The 21,426-nt window shown below is 48.7% G+C and overlaps 1 protein-coding gene across 14 annotated transcripts in view; it reads right to left on the reverse strand.

The window, feature by feature from the left end:
* The window catches only part of DLGAP2 (DLG associated protein 2), an 844,777-nt gene that overhangs the window by 75,746 nt on the left and 747,605 nt on the right, over positions 1–21,426 (reverse strand). For all 14 annotated transcript variants that reach the window (XM_078069920.1, XM_078069913.1, XM_078069921.1 and 11 more), the window contains one exon: positions 5,508–5,655. In XM_078069920.1, coding sequence (XP_077926046.1) covers positions 5,508–5,655 — 148 coding nt within the window. The remainder of the gene's footprint in view (positions 1–5,507; positions 5,656–21,426) is intronic.

Here is a 21,426-nt window from a genome sequence, read left to right on the forward strand (position 1 = left end):
GAAACCACTCTACAAGCAAAAGACTAAAATTTCAGTAAGGACACCTGGCTGGCACTCACAGCTACACAAACACATCCGTGAGGTTCTAGAAAGGAAGGTGCCTTGTTTCTCCCAAGCAAATAATAAGTAGTTGAGAAGAATCTCAAATTTTGGTCCAGAGAGGAACTGAAATGACCTGCTCTCTGGGAGCGGATGTATTCACTGAGCCTGAGGGAGATTTGGAAACGCGGGTATGATTTTACACGGGGACTCAAACCACCGTCAGCCCCCGGAAATCGCAGGAGGACGTTAAGCCAATGGTGTCAGAGTTACGGCAACAATCAGTGTCCTCTGAAGCTTCCTCCGTCTTCTTTCATGAACCGTAAACTCAGAAACATGGCTTGACTTGCTTCTGGAGAATGTGGGCGCCAAGGAACCAAAGTCGGGGAAATGGGGGGTGACAGGGGGACTGTCCTGCGTGTGGCGGAGGTCGCGACAGATGGCGCTCCAGGGCAGGCACGGCGGGGCACGGCCGGTGGGAATGGACGCTGGTGTGGCCGCTGCGGAAGGGGGGTGGCGGGTCTTCCAGAAATGAAAAGAACTACCCCAGGACCCGCATGCCACGTCTGGGTATCGACCCCTACGAACAAAGCAGGGACGAGAACCGCTATTTGCAGACCCGCGTTCACAGGGTGGACCATTCCTCCGCCCTGCCCACGGAGGAGGGCCGGACACCTGCTCTGATGGCGAGGGACCTGGAGGGCGGGATGCTGAGGGAAAGAAGCCAGCCAGAGGAGGAAAGACACTGCGGTTCTACTCGCGTGAGGCCCCTGGAGGAGTCACTTCCGCAGAGACGCGGAGACGGTGGCGCCAGGGGCTGGGGGCAGGGGGCTCGTGTTCTGTGGGGACAGAGCTGGAGATCTGCCAGAGTTCTGGGGACACACGGGGGGGGACACTTGCACAGCGCCACTCATCTGCGCACTTAAAAACGGTTAAGACGGAGAATTTTGTTATGGATATTTTACCACAATTTTTTTTTTTTTTTTTTGGAAAGGATGCATGATAGAAGGAGGCCATGACCATGCCTGAATGGCTTTTTAAACAGAAAGAGAAAGAGAAAGAGAAAGAGAAAGAGAAAGAGAAAGAGAAAGAGAAAGAGAAAGAGAAAGAAAAAGAGAGAAAGAAGGGGACCGTGAGACAGCGGGCCCGGTCGGAAGCTGCGGGAAGGCAAACGTCTTCCTCAGCCAGGACGCAGAGGGTCCCACCGTCCACGCAGCTCCAGACCCCCAGCACCACACCGCCGGCTTCAGGAAACGGGGCGGGCTCTCAGAATTAGCCCAACCGTGGATGAACGGAAACGAAGTAAATGCGGAGACTCAGCTCCGGTGACCTCAGGGGGCTGGGCTGGCTGAGCTGGGAGCTGTGCCAAGCGCGAGAACACAGGGGCACAGCGGTCCCCCTAACACTAGGGTGCCCGTGCGCCACAGCAGCCCGGCCTCGCCTCCCCAGTGGCCCCGTGTGTGCGCCTTCTGTCTGGGGCCTCCATGTCCTTCCCACGGAGAGGAGCCAGGGGGAGGTCTGGACCCGGCCGGGCCGGCCTCTTCACGCCCTGGGACACGGTAAGGCTGTGTCCCTGCAGCTTGCCCGGAGAGGGCTGGGGCGCATAGGCGCGTCTGACCCCAGCAACGCCAGTGTGCGTGGGCGGCTTGCGTCTGCGTGGCTCTGCGACCCCTCTGGGGCGGGACGCTGGCCCTCCACACGTGAGGTGTGGGAATGTGACACGGTGACACAGGGAAGGAGGCTGCTCGGTGTGGTGGGGATGGAGGGGACGGGCGGGTGGCTGGGGTGCTCATCCCTGTGGGCGACCGTGGGAGGCGACAGGCACAGACACGAATCTGCTCCACTCCTGCTGTCAGATGGGCGACCGTCTGGAGACCCAGTTCCTCCCTTGCTACTGGGCGTCCTGCTCCCCTGCGTTCCCGAGTCCCCGCAGCGCTGGGAAGGAGCTCCAGGGCACTTGGCTGAGGGCGGGTCTGCCAGGAACCCACAGTGGTCACGCCCCGCTGGGTGGCCCCGGGTGACAGAGCCCATCACAGGGATGGGGACACGCAGGCCACACTGCTGTCACACCATTATTTATCGAATGATGGAAGATTAGATGGTCTTACAGTCTTGCTCTAAGTGCATCTCCAGGATATGAAAAACGTGGGAATTCTTCCATCTACGGAATAGACTTAGCTAGACAGACATTAACGCAGAGCACTGAAGTGTGTGTGTGCGTGGGGGGCAGTGCAACCCAGAACAAAGTCCGCTGTGTTCTCTGAAACGGTAGGGAACATCTTTCTGGGAGTTAGAGCACCGTTTGGGGTCCTGTCAGATGAACCGGCAAGCTGGTGCATCCCAGAGAGCTCAGGAAAGGTCAGCAACAAAGGAGATGCCCAGAGAGCTCAGACACACGGGCTGAATGCACCGAGACCGCCTCCGTGCCACGTCCACGGTCCTGCACAAGCAACATCAATGCGCTTTTCTAGCATTTTCCAGGAGATTCCTCCAGGGAAGAAACTGTACGGTTAAAGACAAATCCCACCGCTCAGGCTGGTCACTGGGAAGGTGTAACGTCCCGAGCACCGGGCACCATTGCAGTCCTAGACGCTGGAAATCCCACGGCATCAGTCCACACACTGCACACACCCATGCGACTCGTCCCAGGTTCGTGAGCTCAGAGAGGCCAGACCTGAGTCCAGCGACTCAAGTTCAAACCACAGCCCGGCTTACAGACAAGCCAGTTTCACAAGCACTCAGTTAGACTTTTCATTTCACTGAACGTTGAGTATTAAAGAGTGAACTCCCAACAGCTTTAGCCACAAATTCAAGTATCTCAGGGACACTGAGGGGTTCCCAGGGGCATCACCCCAAATGCACTGTGCCCCATTACTGGAAACTGCGTCCTTCTCCTCCTCGGATTGGTAGATCACACCAGCCAGGGTTTGATACGGGATTACTACAAATTTGTTTCCAGGGGTAAAACGGCCCCATCCACTGTCAGGGTGCCAGGGTTATTTTAAGTAACAATTTTTTTTTTTCAGAATTAAAAATTGAGTTTGATGTAAAGTCCTATCATAGAACTTAGCAATCGGAATGACTTAGAATCCCAAATGTCAAAGTCATCAAAATAAGTAAAACCCCCAAACATCCAGCTTGTGTGCTACTGCTCTTATTTACAATGACGAATCTTTTCAGATAGAAAAAGGTGCGGGGACATGTTTTTTTACTGATGTATTTTTGGAACTCCCAGCTTGGGTTCACTAAAAACATGGTGTAGAGGGTAGTGCATGGCTTATGTTTCTGCAACTAGGAAGCTGGCGGCTTTCACAAGAGCATCTGGAGAGGTGTGCTGTGCATTCAGGGGAACCTGTTTGTTGAGCACAAATGAGAACAAATGAAAAGCAGAATCAGACCCACAAACACAGAGAACAAACTGTCGGTTGCCAGGAGAGGAAGGAGGGCACGGGCGAAATGGGAGAGGGGAGGGGGAGGCGCAGGCTTCTGGTAATGGAATGAAGGAGTCAGGGGAATGGAAGGCGCAAGAGGGTCCGTTACATTGTAACAGCAGGAACCGCGATGGAACAGCACGCAGCTACACTGGGGTGAGCAGCGCATGATGCATAACGGGGTCCAATCACTCTGTGGTGCACCTGAATCTAAGGCAACATCGGGGGTCAAGTCAACTCAAATAAAGAAAGAAAGAGAAAAAAAGCAAAGCCTGCAGGAGTCACCCCGTCTGCGGTGAAATCACCTTGCACCCTGCTGCAGACCCTGATGGGGCCACGTCTGACTCTAAAGTTGTATTTTGGCAAAGGAGGTGTTGTAACCGGAAGGGAAGCTGGCGTCTCAGGAGAAGTCTGCCGTGAAGGTCCTTCTCCTGGAGGCGGGGGGAGCGAGGTTGAGGGCGTCTCTGCATGCGCTCTGTTCAGTTAGTAATTCCTAACGTCATCTTGGAGTTTATGCTGAAATGGGATGTTTCCCCGATTAATTAGATAATAATAGTAATCTAGTTGCTGACCATCTATAGTTGCTATTGCTGTTTTTATTATTATTTGCGGGGGTATTTGAGGTCGGGCCGCAGCGTGACCCAGTGTCCCGGTTTGCCCCGTGCTGAGGTTCAGTCCAGGATGGCCCTCGTGTGCAGAGTCAGGAATAGTCCTTTCCTTGTCTTGGCGGGGGGTGGGGGAAAGGTCACTGGAATTCTCTTTGCTGTAGCTGGAAACCTAATCCTGTTTTTAAAGAAAAATAGCATCTGAGTTCATGAAAGAGGCCATGTCTTTCTTCAGTTGTGGAACAGGAAAAACCCAGATTGTTCAGTAGAAAAAGTCCAGAGCGCAACTTTCTGATGAGAAAACACTGTAAAATGAACAGACTCTTGCTTTATAAGGCATTTAAAGCCTGTGGCAAAACAGTCTTCAGCATCTTTGAACCCCTGGCAAGCTACCAGGAGGGTTTTTCAGAACTATGTACTAGCAGTACTATTATTATTACTGTAGTAACGATAATGGCTGGCATTTACCGCGTACTGACTCTGTGCTGCTCTTTACATGAGATCCACCCCTCATTAGCCACCTGCCCCGTGCGCGAATGGGTTACGTCCCCTGTTCCCACAGTGCCGGGCGCACCCTTCCTCTCCCCGCTGATGAGGAAGGAGAGGTTCAAGATGGTTAAGGGACACGCAGGCTCAGGAGGCAGAGGCGGGGGCGAAGGGAGCCGGGCTCTGCCCGAGCAGCACCCCAGCCGCGACTCTGCAGGAAGTGCAAGAAAACATTAGGCGTAAGCCTGAGACACTCGGGGTGAGCTTCAGCACTGTTTTTAAAGGCAGCTAAAATTAGTAAGCAACCTGTTTAATTAAAAATGCAGGAATTCAATGCTTATTGATCCTACGGCATTTGATTAGAAGCCCCAGCTACCGCTCACTTAGCTCTGGCTACTCCTTGAACAGTTCAAAACAGGATGGGCAAGCCTGCCGGTCTCCCTGCCTCGGGCAGCCACGCCTCTGCGCCCGATTAAAACACCAAACACCACCGTCCACCCCAGGGCCACGGATCCCACCGGGGCTGTGAGAGAACCGAGAAATACGTCCTGTGCGCCTGGCAAACACAGCTCTGCACCCCGGATTGTTCTCAGCTCTTCTTACTGGACCGTCTGAGTTTCCACTGCCGTCCGAGCCCAGCTGTCATGGACCTGCCCTGGCCCCGTTTCCCTGGGGAAGCCTCCTGGGGAAAGGAAGACAGCCCGAGCTAAGACAGCAAGCAGGCTGAGACTCAGCCCTGACTCAGAGCAGGCCCGTGTAGGGGGGATGCCGTCACAGGTGTGGTCGAGAACTCAGTGTTAGAGGGTTCCCGGGTGTGCGGTCAGAGAGACGGTTCCAGGCAGGAACCTCACATCTGCTCACGGCCTTGCCCCCAGCAGCTGGCCACTGCGAGGACACGGCTTCAGAGACCTGACCCGAGGGAGAGGGGAGGGAAGGAAGTCCCGACCTGGCTCACACAGCTGGCCTGACTCAGGGTGCTGACGGCTCTCATGTAGCTCTGGTTCCGGGAGCGGAATTTCGGGGAGTTGTAGTTGGCCGAGGGGTCCAGGCTGTGGCTGGCAGGCACGTCGCTTGCAGCTTGCGGGTAGCTCTGGCTAAAAGAGAAAAGAAACGAAGAGAAAAGGTGTTCTGTGAACATGCACGGAAGGGGCAGAGCAGGTGAGGGTCATTCCAACCCACGCCGAGAGGCCGTTGGAAAGCTTCCAGCTGAATGTGTGTCTTTTGGCGGACATCCTGGCCTTAGGTCCACACTCTGCAGGCTCAGTTACAAATGCAAAGTCATCAGAAGTAACAGAGGATGCTATTTACAAAGCTGCTTTGAGACCTGACTGTTTGTGGCCAGGTAACGAAGTTAGGATCATTCCATGTTAACAAAAAAGTGCTGAAAAGCACCATAACTCACACAGCACAGCAGTGGACGTGGCTCCTGAATTTAAGCCAAAAACCTGAGAATCTCATAAAAGTCATGTTAGCTTTTGGCAGCTTTACACACTCAGAAAAATAAAAATAAAAACAAAAGGCTTGCCTTCAGTTGTAACTCATGCACAGTAGTGCAGGTCACACACTGCAGACAGAGAGAAAGAGCAGGCTGCGAGGTCCACCCCGCCTCACAATCACGGTGGCCGTGTTCCTCCAAACTCCCTTACAAACCAATGTTCTCTGATCCCCCTTCAGGGTATGCTCTACCGTGAGGGCGTTTGGTAGGCAGAAAGGTCAACTTAGCTTAAACTTCTGGCCCACTGAATTCTCTGTTTCAAGTTCTGCGGACAATCTTTTGATAATAGAGTAAAAATTCATTTTATCTGATCAAAAACGGGAGTTGTAAGACCAGATGTACCGAAGCTTCTCTCCTAGTTTGGATCGCAGTGGGAACACAGAGTAGGATCACTGCAGTGGGAACACGGAATAGGATCAGTGCATGGGCTTGGATGTAAAAATGTGTAGAAATACTCGGTTGTTAAGTCTGGCTGCACAGCCAGTTAAAGTTTGTTCCTTGCTTTTCAAAGTAAATTCCTGATGTAATTTGTTTTCTCTGTGATTTACTTCTTTCTATAAAAATGGGGCAGCAGAGAAACTTGGGCTTAACTCTAAGTTCTGATTAAGCAGAGCCCATTCATTACAGATTTAAAGTCAGTATTTCTGCTAAAATGAATAATACTTATTTTTACATTTTAGTAGAATACAGTTTATATTGTAAATTATTATTATGGCAATTTTTGTTTTAAAACCATGTGTGTAACACATTCCAGCTCCCTTCACTCAAAACAGAACAAAACGAAAAGAGGAAGAAATCAGCTGTCATATAGCTGGTTCTCATTCTGGCACCTAACGGGGAGGGGTGGATCTGCCCGGGCTCCTCGTGGGATCCCAGGCTGCGGATCCGTATCCGTATGCGCCTGGCCTGACCGCCAGTAAGACAGGTGAGCAAACCCCCAGGCGCGGCCACCTGTCGTGCATGCGGCAGGAAGTGGCCGGAGTCGACGGGAGCAGCACAGTGCGGCCGGACCGCGCCCAGGACTCTGCTGCGTGTGGGGCTCAGGCTGGCTTGCACACGTGGGCGGGGCACGTGCACGCAGCTGGCCTCACCCCGCTAGTGTCTGCGTGTGTTTAGTCCAGCACTGCGTGCGGGAGCGGGAGCGGGAGCGGGAGCCCGGCGGCCTCTGGCAAAAGCCCGGACTTAGGCTCTTGGCCTCACTTCTGACTTTGCAAAAATGCAAACTTTCTGCATCTCCCCTCTCCTCTGTTTCCTTGAAATGGCTCATTTCACACCTTGCATTTCTGCCGGTTGGTACCGATTTCTTATTTCCTTGCAATATAGTAGCTCTCCCTTCTAATACCACCACCTCATCGTCTCAGGTGAAGGGTCTGAGAGCCCCTAAAGGAGACACCTGTGTTTGTCTCTGTCTCCACAGTTTCAGCTCGGTGCCTGTGAGTGAGGAGGTGTCCTCAAAATGAGAGCAGATGACCCTTTTGGTGGCTCTTGGACGGTACTCACCCCTGAGTGAGCCTATGTCTGTGATTCTATGTTTCAGACACGTTTTCTAACTCCCTGTGATCTCTTTCTTCCAAAGCTGGGCACGCCACTTACAGGACAGTTGCCACTGTAGAGAGCTAAACACATTTTTTTCCCTCTTAAACATTGACTCATGATGGTTAATGTTTGCTACAACTGTTGTGCTGGATGCCCCTGTAAGCATTTGGCATTGTCCAGACGGGACACTGAGTCACTGCGGGCTCATGCGGAGTGTAGCAGGGCTGGACTGTGACGGCAGTCTGCTCCAGAATTCAGGCTTTTAGCCCCAAGATCGCAGCTGCTGAGTCATAGAAGCAGAGAGCCCCAAAAGTATGGTCCTCATTACCATATATTTTAAATAGTTAAAAAAAAAACACAGCTTCAACCTCACTAGGCTTAATAGATTTTTTTTTATTGTGACGGTTTAGCATTTTACAATCCCGCCGTGTCCATATAAATCATATAAATGGAAAGCCAGCTACCCACATAAATCACACACCTGGAGGCTGAAAATCAGGACCTGAGCCTGAGGAGCACAGGTGGGATTCGAAGCCGGCGCCACGTGCCTTCTGCATTGAATGCGCACCCCAAGACGCCCGGGGCCCTCGCTCCAGAACAGCCCCCCGTTCCTCTGCAGGAACCGTCCTAGGAAACCCATCTCATTCTGAAATCCCCTCAAAGCCCCTCGGTTATTCCCTCAAATGGATAGTTCCTACTTTGGGATCCTAGTTGCCAGGGGGAGAAATAGATTTCCATGTGCAGATTTGCCGTAGCTTAGAGAATACTAAAAGGAAACCATAAAAAAGTTTTTCAGAATAACACGAGGATACTTTTTCCAGTTTTTTCCGCTTCCAAATGGCGCCCACGCTGGGCGGTCCTGTGAGCGTGGAGGCCGGCCGGAGCGAGAAGCAAAGGAGCAGAGGAGGCTTCCTGGAGTCCCCGTGTCCCTTGCTGCTGGTGGCTGCCACGGGGCTGTGGGCTGAATCCCAGGCTCACGAGCTCCTCCCTGACGTCAGACCCCAGGAGACAGACGGACGAACCACGTACACACCTGAGCGGGCCCTGCCGTCAGCGATGTAGATCCTGTGAGCAGGCTCGAGAATCCAGACAAAAGAACCCAGCCCTTTATCTCTGCCGCCTCCGAAGAGCGGTAAGTGCTCTGCAGGTTGCATGAGGGGAAATCCGTACTAACCATGTCCATTCCAAATTCAGAGGCGTCTCTCCACGTTGGTTCGGTAGGAAGGGTTAGGACATGTGTCTGTTGTCATGTCTTCTCCTGCCTGGGGCACAGGGTCCAGCCCGAGCTCAATCGTGACTATTTCCTGTCTTCAGGGTAGTTTGTCTGAGGGGCAGGACGCCGCAACAGGCCTGAGCCCCGAGGCCAGAGGGGGACACGGAGCACGGTCACCGGTCACCCCAGGGGAGCCGAAGGGAGGGAGAGGAAGGGCCCCCTGCAGACGGCCCAGAGCCAGCGAGGCGGCAGCAGCTCCAGACCGAGCCATCAGCAGTCACAGACACCACAGGGAAACGGTTTTGGTGGATTTGGGGCAGAAACCAGATGGCAGTAAAGGCGACACGATGATAGTGTAAGTGACCATTCTGAACAATTCGTCGAGTTTGTCCACGAAGAGGAGAGCCCAGGGATTATTTGAGAAAAGTCATGAGTTTGGGGCATGAGTCAATGTATTTTTAGAAAGTGAGAGGATCTGTGGGAAAGAGACCTCAGGGGGTGGCGTGAAGAGCCCCCCCCCCGCCGTGAACACAGCGCTGTATGCACACTGGGCCCCCAGGGGGTGGCACGAACAGCCCCCCTTTGAACACAGGGCTGCATGCATGCTGGGCCTCCAGGGGGTGGCACGAACAGCCCCCCCCTTGAACACAGGGCTGCATGCACACTGGGCCCCCAGGGGGTGGCACGAACAGCCCCCCCCTGAACACAGCACTGCATGCACACTGGGCCCCCAGGGGGTGGCACGAACAGCCCCCCCCGAACACAGGGCTGCATGCATGCTGGGCCTCCAGGGGGTGGCACGAACAGCCCCCCCCTTGAACACAGGGCTGCATGCACGCTGGGCCCCCAGGGGGTGGCACGAACAGCCCCCCCCTTGAACACAGGGCTGCATGCACGCTGGGCCCCCAGGGGGTGGCACGAACAGCCCCCCCCTTGAACACAGGGCTGCATGCACGCTGGGCCCCCAGGGGGTGGCACGAACAGCCCCCCCCTTGAACACAGGGCTGCATGCACACTGGGCCCCCAGGGGGTGGCACGAACAGCCCCCCCCTTGAACACAGCGCTGCATGCACACTGGGCCCCCAGGGGGTGGCACGAACAGCCCCCCCTTGAACACAGGGCTGCATGCACACTGGGCCCCGTGTCAGGTGATGGAGTCCCACAGTGCACACAGCGGTTCATTCTGGGGGGCGCACACATGGGGGGCCAGCCTGGGTTCGCACCCTGCTTGAGCCCATGCGTTCTTGCAGACAGGTCTCTACTCTCAGTGAGCATCTGCCAAGTGCAGCTCCTGGTAATAGGACTTAACGTGTTGAGCTTACTGAATATTACCGAATATTCTACACGATAGGCTTGGAGTGGTGCCCAGCACATGGCGAGCACTTGGTCAATGGTAACAAACATTACATTTATTTGTCCTCAGAAGGCCTGGATGTGGGGAGGGGGATGCAGAGTAGTGGTTCTGGATTTTCTCCTCTGGCGTTTGTTTGGTCGAGATGTCTCAGCTGGGGGGAAGCTGTAGGGTAGGGGGCTGCCCAGATGGGGCCCCATTTTCCCATGTGAGATTTTGTCTCAACAAAACATTTCAACCATTTAAAAATTTTTGAAGAGAACAAAAAAGAGATTTTTCCCCTAAAACAGAAATCCCAGAATGGGACAATAAATCCCAGTCCCTTTTTATTCATGGGAACAAAGCTGGAGTAGGTAGGACGCGCAGATCTCCAGTACACCGCTCAGTCCATCCTGCGCGCACGCCGTAACCCCACGTCGTCATGGGGACTGTGTGGTCCTTCTTCCCAACCGCGGGGGTGGAGATGCGTATCTCACTGGAGCTCTGCTTTTCATTCCCTCTGTGTATCTTCTTTTGTGACATGACTTTTCAACTGTCCCATTGTAAAAACTGGGTTATTCGGCTTCCTATTTTTGTTCTGTGAGACTTCTCTGTGTATCCTCTGTGCAGATCCTTTGTCAGATAGGACCATCTTCCTTCAGTCTGTGGCTTGCCTTCTCCTGTTCTTACTGGTGTCTTTGGACAAGCGGAAGTCTCACGTGTGATGCTGAGAGTCGTTCTCCGCTGTGCCGACGTATTCTCTTTGAGTGGTTCTTGCCCTGGGAGCTCTCACCTCCTAAGGGACACCGGGCCATGTCTGGGGACAGTTTCAGGTGCCACCCTTGGGGGAGGGGCATCTAATGGTAGAAGCTGGAGACGCTGCTGACAAACACCCTCGGTGCACAGGGGGGCTCCCAGCAGGAAAGAGCCTCCTGGCCCCAAATATCAGTGATGCTGAGACTGAGAAACCCTGGTCTAGTCTTACACCAAAATCACACCGTCTTACAAGCAGATACTCTCCAGCCAACAGTAGCCTAATGCACATCGTCTCTTCAAGTGCACACTGAGCATTCACTATAATACACTAGACTTTGGGCCATAAAATGGACCTTAACAAATGTTGAACGAACAGAAATCACACCGAGTATGTTGTTGGACTGTAATGACATTAAGCTAGAAATCAATAACACAACGGTTTCTGGAAAATCCCCAAGTACTTGGAGGTTAAACAAGAGTCTTCCAAATAACTCGTGATTCCAAGAGGAAGTGTTTGAATGGAGATGAAAGATACCTTGTTCAAGGGGAGGGTGGGGAGGCTGGGACGACCCTGTCCTGCTGGGTCATCGTCAGGGACAGCGGGATGAATTCATGCTTACCCTAATGGACGTGCAAAGATCATTTCAGACACATGTGTACCCACTCTGCCTGCTCAGATACCAAAAACCGTTCCCCTAAAAGGAGATGGGGATCCCCAAAGACATGGTGGGTTCCGGGGCTGGGACTCGGAAAAAGCATCAGAGAGTGTGAGTTGTCCAACTTTGCTCTTTCTCAAGATAGTTTTGGCCCTTCCAAGGTTCTGTGCATTTTCACATATATTTTAGATTCTTCCTGTCAGTTTGTCTAGAACCTGAGGTTGCTTTGAATAGTATTGGTTTTGACTGAGGTTGCATTGAAATTATACCTCAGATGGGGGAGAATTAACATCTCAACATTGAAGTTTCCGTCACCTCATGATGTCCCTAGTACCTAGTTATGTCACTCTTCTTTAATTCCTTGGAGCAATACTTGTGGTTCTCAGGGTAGAGATTCGACAATGCTGTTGAGATGTTTAAAACCCATTTACAAATAACAAGTGTGGGCGAGGATGTAGGAAAAAGGGAATCCTCCTACACTGTTGGTGGGAATGCAAGCTGGTGCAGCCACTCTGGAAAACAGTATGGAAGTTCCTGAAAAAGTTGAAAATAGAACAACCCTATGACCCAGCAATTGCACCACTGGGTATTTAACCAAAGGAGATGAAAACACTATGTTGAAGAGACATTGGCTGCATTATGTACAGTAGCCAAGACATGGAAGCAGCCCAGGTATCCATCCGCAGGTGAGTGGATAAAGAAGGTGTGAGGTATGTATGTATATGTACATGTATGTATGTGCATATGCACACGCACACATTCACAGATACAAGCACACACACACTGGAGTCTTACTTAGCCATAAAAGAAGGAAATCTTGCCATTTGTGACAACATGGCTGGACCTAGAGGGTATTATGCTGAATGGAATAAGTCAGAGAGAGAAAGACAAATAGCATGGGATTTCACGCATCATGGAATCTAAAAAAACAAATGAACAAACACACAAAAACCAGAAACAGACTCTTAAGTACAGAGAACAAACTGGTTGTTGCCAGAGGGGAGGGTGGTGGGGGGGGGGATGGGTGATGGGGATTAACAAGTACAAACTCCAAATTTTACATTTCCCAATTGTTCATTGCTGGTCTAAAGAAACACAGTTGGGTTTTACATATTTTAGTAGCACCCTGGCCTTGGTAAATGCCATTATTTTTTCTAGTATTTGTTTTGTACTTTCCTTAGGTTTTCTGTGTGAACAATCTTGTCGTCTGAGAATAAACAGAATGAAGTTCTTCCTTTTTAATCTCTTGTCTTGCTTGCCTTATTATTGGCTATCCTCCACCCTAATGTTAAATGAGAATGGAGAGGGTTGATATCCCATCTTTTACCCAATGTTAGATAATCTTAATATTTATATTGGCTCTACATTTTATGCAAATAACCTTCCTCCAACTGAAGGAGCTCCCTTTAATTCTGGGTTTGCTGAGAGTTTTCTTTTTTCCTCATGTTTTGAAACAATCATAACACATTTCTTCTTTATTTGCTAATGTGGTGGATCCCTTCATTGATTTTTATTTTATTTATTTTAAAAAGATTTTATTTACTTACTTAATTGAGAGAAAGAGTGAGCAGGGGGAGGGGGAGAGGGAGAGGAAGAGGGAGAGAATCCCAAGCAGACTCCACCCTGAGCACAATGCGGAGCCAACCCACAACCCCAAGACCACTACCAGAGCCGAAACCAAGAGTCAGATGCTCAACCAACCGAGCCACCCAGGCACCCCTCCTTCATTGATTTATAGACATTAAATCAACCATGCATTCCTGGAATAAGTCCTGTTTGGTCATGAAGAAACTGTACTTCGTTCTTTTTATATATTATTGGATTTGGATTGTTAATATTTTGTTAATTTAAAACAACATATTGGTCATTAATTGCCCATTTTTGGGGTAACATTTTTGGTATCAGACTTACACAGGCTTCATAAAATAAGCCAAGAGGTATCCTATTCTTTCACCCTGAAGTTAATGAGTTTATGTATGATTGTGTTATAACTTCCTTTAGGGTTTAATGGGATTTACCAGTGAAACAATTGTGGCCAGAAGTTTTCTTTGTGAGAATGTTTTTAACAGTGAATTAAATCTTTTTAATACATAATAGAGCTGTGCAGATTTTCTAGTTCTTCTGTGTAGGTATGTTTTTCAAGGAATTGGTCCAACTCATAGAAGCTGTAGAATTTATTGACATAAATTTGTTTATAGTTTTCCCTTATTTTCCTTTTAATCTCCGTTGGATCTATAGAATCACTCCCTTTTCTATTCCTAATATTTATAATATGTATTTTCTCCCTCTCCCCTTTTTTTAGGTGATCAGTCTTGCTAAGGGTTTATTAACTTTATTAATCTTTTCAGAGAACCAATATTTGGCATTGCATTTTTCTCTATTGTTCATTTTACATTTTACTGATTCTCCTCTTTATTATTCCTTTCCTTCTTTTAATTTGGATTTAATTTGTTCTTCCTTTCTTTGCTTTTTAAGGTGGTAGCTTAGATTGCTGTTTCTAAGCCTTTCTACTTTTTTAACATAAACATTTAATGCTATGAATGCTGCTTTAGCAGCACACGCAAACCTTCACATGTTGGATATTCACCGTCACTCAGTTCTAAATAATTTACAGTTGCCTTTGTGATTTTTGTCTTTGACCCATGATTTATCCACAAGTCTGATATGAGCTTTTCTAGGTATCACATGGTGTCCTCTGGTACTCTAATTACACGTATATTAGTTTGCTTTTCATTATTCCACATTTTTCTGAGGCTGTTTCTTCCCCAATATTTTACCTCTCTTTTCTTCAGCTTTTATATCCATTGATTTGTTTTCAAAAACCAAAATTTTTTCCTTCTGCTTTCTCAGTCTGCTCTTAAGCAGTGAATTTCTCACTTCAGATCATGTACTCCTCTGTTCCTGAAATGTGAGTTGGTTCTTTCCACCATCGTTCACTCATCAAGACCATCTTTTCCTTTAAGACATAGACCCTTATAATAGCTGCTTTCAAGTTCTTTCTGCATCATCCAAACATCTGGGTCATGTCAGGGTTCATCTTCATGTGTTTCTTGCTAGTGAGTTTCACTTTGGTACAACTTTGCATGTTTTTTTTCTTCTTCTTTCTTAGGTACCATGGATGCTGTTGACAGAGACTCTGGATCCTGTTATCTTCCTCTGAAGAGTATTGATTTTTGTGCTGGTGGATTGTCTTGAACTGTGGATGCACGGTTTTATGCATTCACAGGATGGATCTGTGGAAAGCTCCAAGTGTTCACTGAGTTTAATGTTCACCATGTTTTAGATATCTCGCTATTTTTGAGACACCATGAGTTGCTGGGCTTCAATCCCTAAACTTTTAATCGTCTTCAGAGGGTAGCAGTTGAAAATTAGACTCCGTTCAGGGGTCACCAGTTTTTACACAGATGTTGCTGTTCCCCCACTATGGCTCCTAGGTTTCTGTCTTGTCCCTGCCCCCTAATTCCTCTTGCCACTCTGGAAACCCCAAATCCTATTCCTTAATATCCAAATTCACTACTGCAGCCTTTTGCTTAAATTCTTACTGTCCCATACCACGAGGAATAGAGAAAGTGCTCAGAAAAGATTATTACAAATGTGGATTTCACTGAGTGTGGTTCCTTTTTCAGTATCTGAAGATCATCTCCTTCCTGCCTGCTATTGTTTGCTGTCCTGTATTGTTTATATTAATATATATGTTCATATGTACATATAACATATATACACATGACAGATGTATACATATCTATACATACATACAACAGATATATACAGTTGATCCTTGAAAAACACAGGAGTCAGGGGAACCTAACTGAGAATCCACGTTTTGACTCACCCCAAACTCTACCAATAGCTTAATATTGACCAGAAGCCTTACCAATCACATAAACAGTCAATTAACATATGTTTTGTATGTTCTATGTATAATATGCTGTATTCTTACAATAGGATAAGCTAGGGAAAAGAAAATGTTACTAAGAAAATCATAAGGAAGAGAAAATACATTTACAGTACTGGATTTATATTAAAAAAATCTGTGTATACATGGACCTGCGTGGTTCAAACGCATGTTGTTCAAGGGTCAACTGTGTATATTTGTAGCAGATATATAGAATATATTCCAGAGCTTATAACTGTTTTCTGTAAGAGAGTTAGTTCTCCAGAACTCTTACCCATTCAGTTTTATTTTTTTAAATTATGTTGTTATGGTGGAATTGGTCACTTGTTTGGCTCACTGACATCTCAATTATCTCGTTGTTGTTTAGGGAATTCACACTGGGAGAGGCAGAGTCTGACTCCTATTACAGGATCACACAGGTTGGGCATTTCTTCTTGCAGACTCCCTTAAAGCTACAGTATGGGCACATGACCTACGTGCCTTCGATGAGATGCATTTTCCCAAGGCTCCAGGTGACAGCTAAGTAGGACCCATGCTGTTGACGGCAACCGTGGAAGCTGCCGGCTCTCGTTTACAAGGTCTGGTTTACAAAACTACTACACAGTGGTTCAGACATCACTGCCCTTGTCCTCCGCAGGGGTATCAAAACTGTGAGGCCTTTGCACAAGGGGTTGGAAAGGATGGTCTTCACGCAACTCCTTCAGAGGTGAGGTTTATGCCCCTGGTCGCAGAGCCTTCAAACCCACTTCTCTCTCCCTTCTGGAGATTCTCAGAGAAGCCCCGTATTCTTTTCATGAACTCCCTTCCTGCTTCTTTAAAGAGTCTGCTTTCAAGCTCCTTTATGAGTCCTGGGAGAGTTTGCAGACGATCCTGCAAGCGCTCTGTGTGATGATAGAGCTGTGTACCCCAGGCTGTAAGTGCTCAGAGTGAGCGCAGAGACCACACCTGAATTTAGAGGGAACAGTGGCTCTGCCGAAAGGCTCCCTTGGGTTCATTTTTAGTGAAAGTCTTTAAATTGGCCTCACTACCAATATCTCTATGAGGAATTGTGTATAAGCAGAATAGAAGGTATCAATTTAATTCTTTGACATTTAACATTTCTGAGGTTTATTTTTTAAATTCAATGAGCTATAACATCTTTCCCTATAATTTATTTTTCCGAAGAGACACAAAATAGAGGCCAGGATTAGTGAACTTCTATAAAGAGTCGACGTCAACAGAGAGGAACCCAGCAGTGTGGGGACCAACATCAGTCAGGACTGAAGCAGAACAGGCCCTCTAAAAAGGTTTTCTTCTTCGGCATTAAAATGCTCTCCCCAAATAGGTTTATCCAGCAAAATGAGTCATTCATCTAACAAACATTTATTGGGTGCCTAACACAGAAACAAGATGATTGAATCATTGCCCCTTGTCCTCAAAAAGCCGGCTATGCTGCCCATAAATTTTAATGGAATTCGATTTTCTGAAGGATGTATTTAAAGAGATCCAATGTCTTCCTGAAAATCTTGTCTTTGTCCTACTTCAACTGCTTTATAGTTCAACTTCTGAAATGTGTTTTAAAGGAAAGGTGGTAATATTGTGCAGAGGAGTATGAATTAGATTGCACTTTAAGGAAAGCAGAGAGTTCAAAAACTCAGAGAGAAGGGTCAGTATTAAGGAAAAGCTCCAACTACTTATCTTCCACATACAGGTGTCGATATATCACCATTAAAAGATGTAAATGTGTTGAGATAGATGAAAAAAATCTGCTCTCATTACAAAATTGTCTGTAAGCCTTCAGAGATTAAAGTAATGAATAGAAATAAGAAAAGAAAAATTTTAAAATGAGGGATAAATTTTTATATAAATATTGTATGTTTATACGTATAGTATAATATAGTACGGAATCCATTGCAAATTTATATTATTAAATACTAAATGAGGCACGGTCACTTTAAACACAGTCTGGACATTTCCTGAAGGGTTAAATGTAATTCCACATAGTCAAGCAATGCTACTCCCAGGTACGTGTCTAAGAGAAATATGTCCACACACATTTGTGCAAGGATTCACAGCAGAATTACTCATAAGAGCCCCAAAGTGGAAGCAACCTAGATGTCCATCACTGATGGAGGGGTAAATACACGGTGGTGTATCCATACAGTGGGTGTCACTCAGCCGTAAAAGCAGGGGGCACATACTATAATATGCACGAAACATAAAAAACATAATGCTCAGTGCAAGAAGCCAGACACAAAAGGCACATATTGTAGGCCTACATTTACAGGCAGGTCCCAGGACAGGCAAACCCAGGGAGGCTGAAAGCAGATAAACGGTTGCTAGGGGCTGGGGGACTGACTGCCAGTGGGTACCGGCTTTCTTCTTGGTGTGAAGACATGTTCTAAAAGTGATCACATTGAAGGCTGCACAGCCCTGAATATACGAAAATTGTTGAATTGTGTGCTTCAAACGGACGAATTGCATGGTGTATAAATTATATCTTCATAAAGCTTTTAGAAATCAGATATGAAAAGTGCTATATTTAGTTTTACATCATTTGGGTCATAGGCTCTTAGCAGCGCCCAGAGAGGATTTAGTATGGGTAACAGTCACAGCGAATCTTCCACGAATACTTCTGTTGTCCTTGATGTTGGTTATGATTCTCCAAGGAAGATAATCTGATAATCAAGCTGGTTTAATAAAGGCAAGAAAATCTTGACCGAGGGGAGACAGAGCACCCCCAGGTCCGGAGCTGTGATGCAGTTGAGATTCAAGCCCAAAGATCTCACACCCCCAAGCGTGCATATGTTACTTTGTATCATATAGAAACATTTTAAACATTTGCAATGGATCATCACAACTGCTTGTTAATAGTTGAGATGAGCACAGAGCTGCGCCACGGTTTGTTTCCAGAACAGAGAGCTGCCTCTCCGGGCCATCACTGGCTCATGCGCCCGACTGAGTTACCGAAGGACCTCAGGCTCCATCACCCCCTTAGAAAACAGAACATAGAGTCAGCGGGGGTGCAGGGTTTGCAGGGGCAAGGAACGGCTCCTGAAAGGAGCAAGGCACAAAAGCCTTAAATTGCTAAATAAAGAAGTCCTGTACTGAAGGGGCATTTTAGGTAAACAGGGATGGAGGAATTTTCTAAAGCTAATGTAAAAAGTATGGGTTGGTCTCAGTAGATGGTCAGATTTGGGCATTTAGGAGGAATTCTCGCTGTCATCCGCTTTAAGTTGTGAACAAAGCAAACTCGGGGGAAGGTGGAAATTGCCTTGCTTCTCAAGGATGTTATAAATCTTATCCTCTGAAAGGAGCTACAGTTCACCATCCGCATGAGTGGTAACAGAAATGCAAATTAAGTGTTTCCATCAGCTTCCCCTTAAATTATTCAGCTCCCCTGAAGAGGGAAGGGATAAATGTTGAGAAGAGCAGATCTGAAGCCAGAAGACCTGGGTCTGAAGTCTGAATTTCATCCGTGTGCATCCTCGAAGAACCTGAGCAAGCCACGGATGTTCTTGACCCACACTTTCCTCCTTTGACTATGAAGGCAATGATGATCCCTTCCTACGTAACTCAGGGGGTCGTTCGGAGGGTCCCGGGAATCCAGGCAGTGGAGAAGGGGAAGCTTGCTGTGGTGTAATGCGCTTCATCCGCTCCTGCTACTGGTGTTTCTGACGACAGATGTGGCCCCGGGGTGCTCAGCCCGACTACATCACAGGGACCCCACTGGGCAATGCTGAGCTCACTTCCTACCACAGAGAGCTGTTCTTGTGCCTAGACCCTTTCATTATTATTCACAGCTAGGCCTTCTTCTATGTTTGAGATTTTCTTTTAAAACCAAGTACATAGGTTTTCTCTTTATAAAGATTTCTGGCAGTTACTGGTTTATATTTAAAGGCTAGTGGCAAGGCAACAAGAAAACATCCACTCAGTGGTTTTGCAAATGCTAACCTATACCCAAATCCCCTGGGTGCTTGTGAATAATGCAGATTCCTGGATCACATTCCCAGAGATGGGTTTAGAATGTTTAATAAACATTCCAGGTGATTCCACTGGGGTGGTCAGTGGACCAGACCACACTCCAGAAACACAGATCTACTTGGATACAGGAATAGGGACCCCCATTGAAAGACCTTTTAAAGAATCTGCATTTTTATCCATTTCATCCACAGATAATAAACACACTAATGAAGCCTCTTCTCTGCGGTGGTAGGAGACAGGGTCTGTGTCTACATTCTCAGCGAGCTAGAATGCATTTATAGCAGGTTATATAACCACGGGTCCTGGAGAATAAGCCTCCAGCCATGTAGATCCTGGCCACGTGGGAGCAGAGTCTGCATTGTCTGCCAAACCGCAAAGCAAACTTCAGTTGTTCCTCTGTGTGGTCATCTGTTCCAACTTCCTTAGGCCCCTGCTCTGTGCCCCTTCACTTCAGGGGCACTGAGAATGGGGCCCTGTGGCTCTGGAGTGCTGACATCGGTCCTGACGGAGATGCGGAATGGGGGCGGCCCCTGGGCATCCCGCGTTGGGATGGAGAGGCAGGACCAGGAACACTTTCCCCTGAGGAGAACTGACTTCAGCAATTTGCACTGGATCTCATCAAATATTAAATGGTCAAACATTGGAGAGCAGTTTCCTGCCTGGAGAACACTGGGGCAATGGGGGGGCTGGCTCAGAAGTGCCCTAATCCACCTGCCGCCTGGATCCCCCAGACAATCACGAAGATGGGAAACAATGCTGGAACCCCCCATCCAGGTGGGGGAAGCAGGACAACAGACACCACATAGCTCCTCCCACGACATCGTTGGCCAGGACTTAGGGATGAGTGATTCAGAGAGGCCCCCACACTCAGGTATGTGGCTCCTAGAGACTCTGAATGGGCTGTGCATTCCAGTGACCAGCCTTCCGAGTCCCCGGAGAACAAAATGTTCAGAAGAAGCCAGACAAATAGGACAAAAGGAATACTGCTGGCCAGGCCAACCAACTTCTATGGCGTAGAAGTAATAGTGGATACGTTAGTGAGTTAATTACATTAACACATCAATGAATGCTTGTAATGAATGCATCACCATTAATTAACTGGTTACCCACTTATTTAACCACTACTTACTGAGAAACAACTACATGTGTGTCGTGGCGCCAGGAGAGAAACAGAGCACAGCACGTGTGCATGGAGCTTATCTGCCCGGGGTCGGGGGGCGGGGGGAGACAGCTGACAGCTGACAAAAACTACCTAGCTTCAGACCGTGATGACCAAAGAAGTTAGAGCCGCAGTCAATTACTCCTTCATGAGGCAGTCGGCAAAAAGAAGTAAGATAAGGGAAGTCTGAAGACGATGGAAAACCGGACGCATCCCCAATGGTGAGAGCTCACCAGCCTGGCAATGGCCCGCGGCCTGGGGAGCAAGTCCTTCCTGTCCAGTATCCCTCGCCGCCCCTCCTGGATTATCCAGAGTGGTTCCTGAGAGTCTGGTCACCAGGGCCACAGAGGGCAACCAGCCCGGTGAGCGTGGCCGGAGGGGAGCACGCCAGTCTCCACGTGGATTCAACTCAGGTTCACGAGCGCGAACCCCAGAGCGCCCCAAAAGGTCCATGCCATCCCTCTATGGGTCTACAGTTCCTTCTCCCCTGACCTCCAATCCAGAACCGCCATTTCACGGTCCCCCTGCTCTATGTGCCCCACCCACCCCCTCTGCTCTCTCCCTCCCTAACAAGGACTAGCATGGGGGGAGCTCCCAGGAGCGCCCCTCACCACCTGCACCCACCTGTCAGGGTGTTGACCCAATTCACCCAGACCCATTCTCTCCGTCGAGGACCCACCTCCCAGACCCCCATCTCTCCGTCCCAGGACCCACCTCCCAGACCCTCATCTCTCCGTCTCAGACCCACCTCTCAGACCCCCATCTCTCCATCCCAGGACCCAATTCCCACCCCAATCTCTCCATCCCAGGACCCATCTCCCACCCCCATCTCCCCATCCCAGGACCCACCTCCTGCCCCCAT

Source organism: Halichoerus grypus, chromosome 3 (genome assembly GCF_964656455.1).
Source record: "Halichoerus grypus chromosome 3, mHalGry1.hap1.1, whole genome shotgun sequence".
Classification (NCBI taxonomy): Eukaryota; Metazoa; Chordata; class Mammalia; order Carnivora; family Phocidae; genus Halichoerus; species Halichoerus grypus.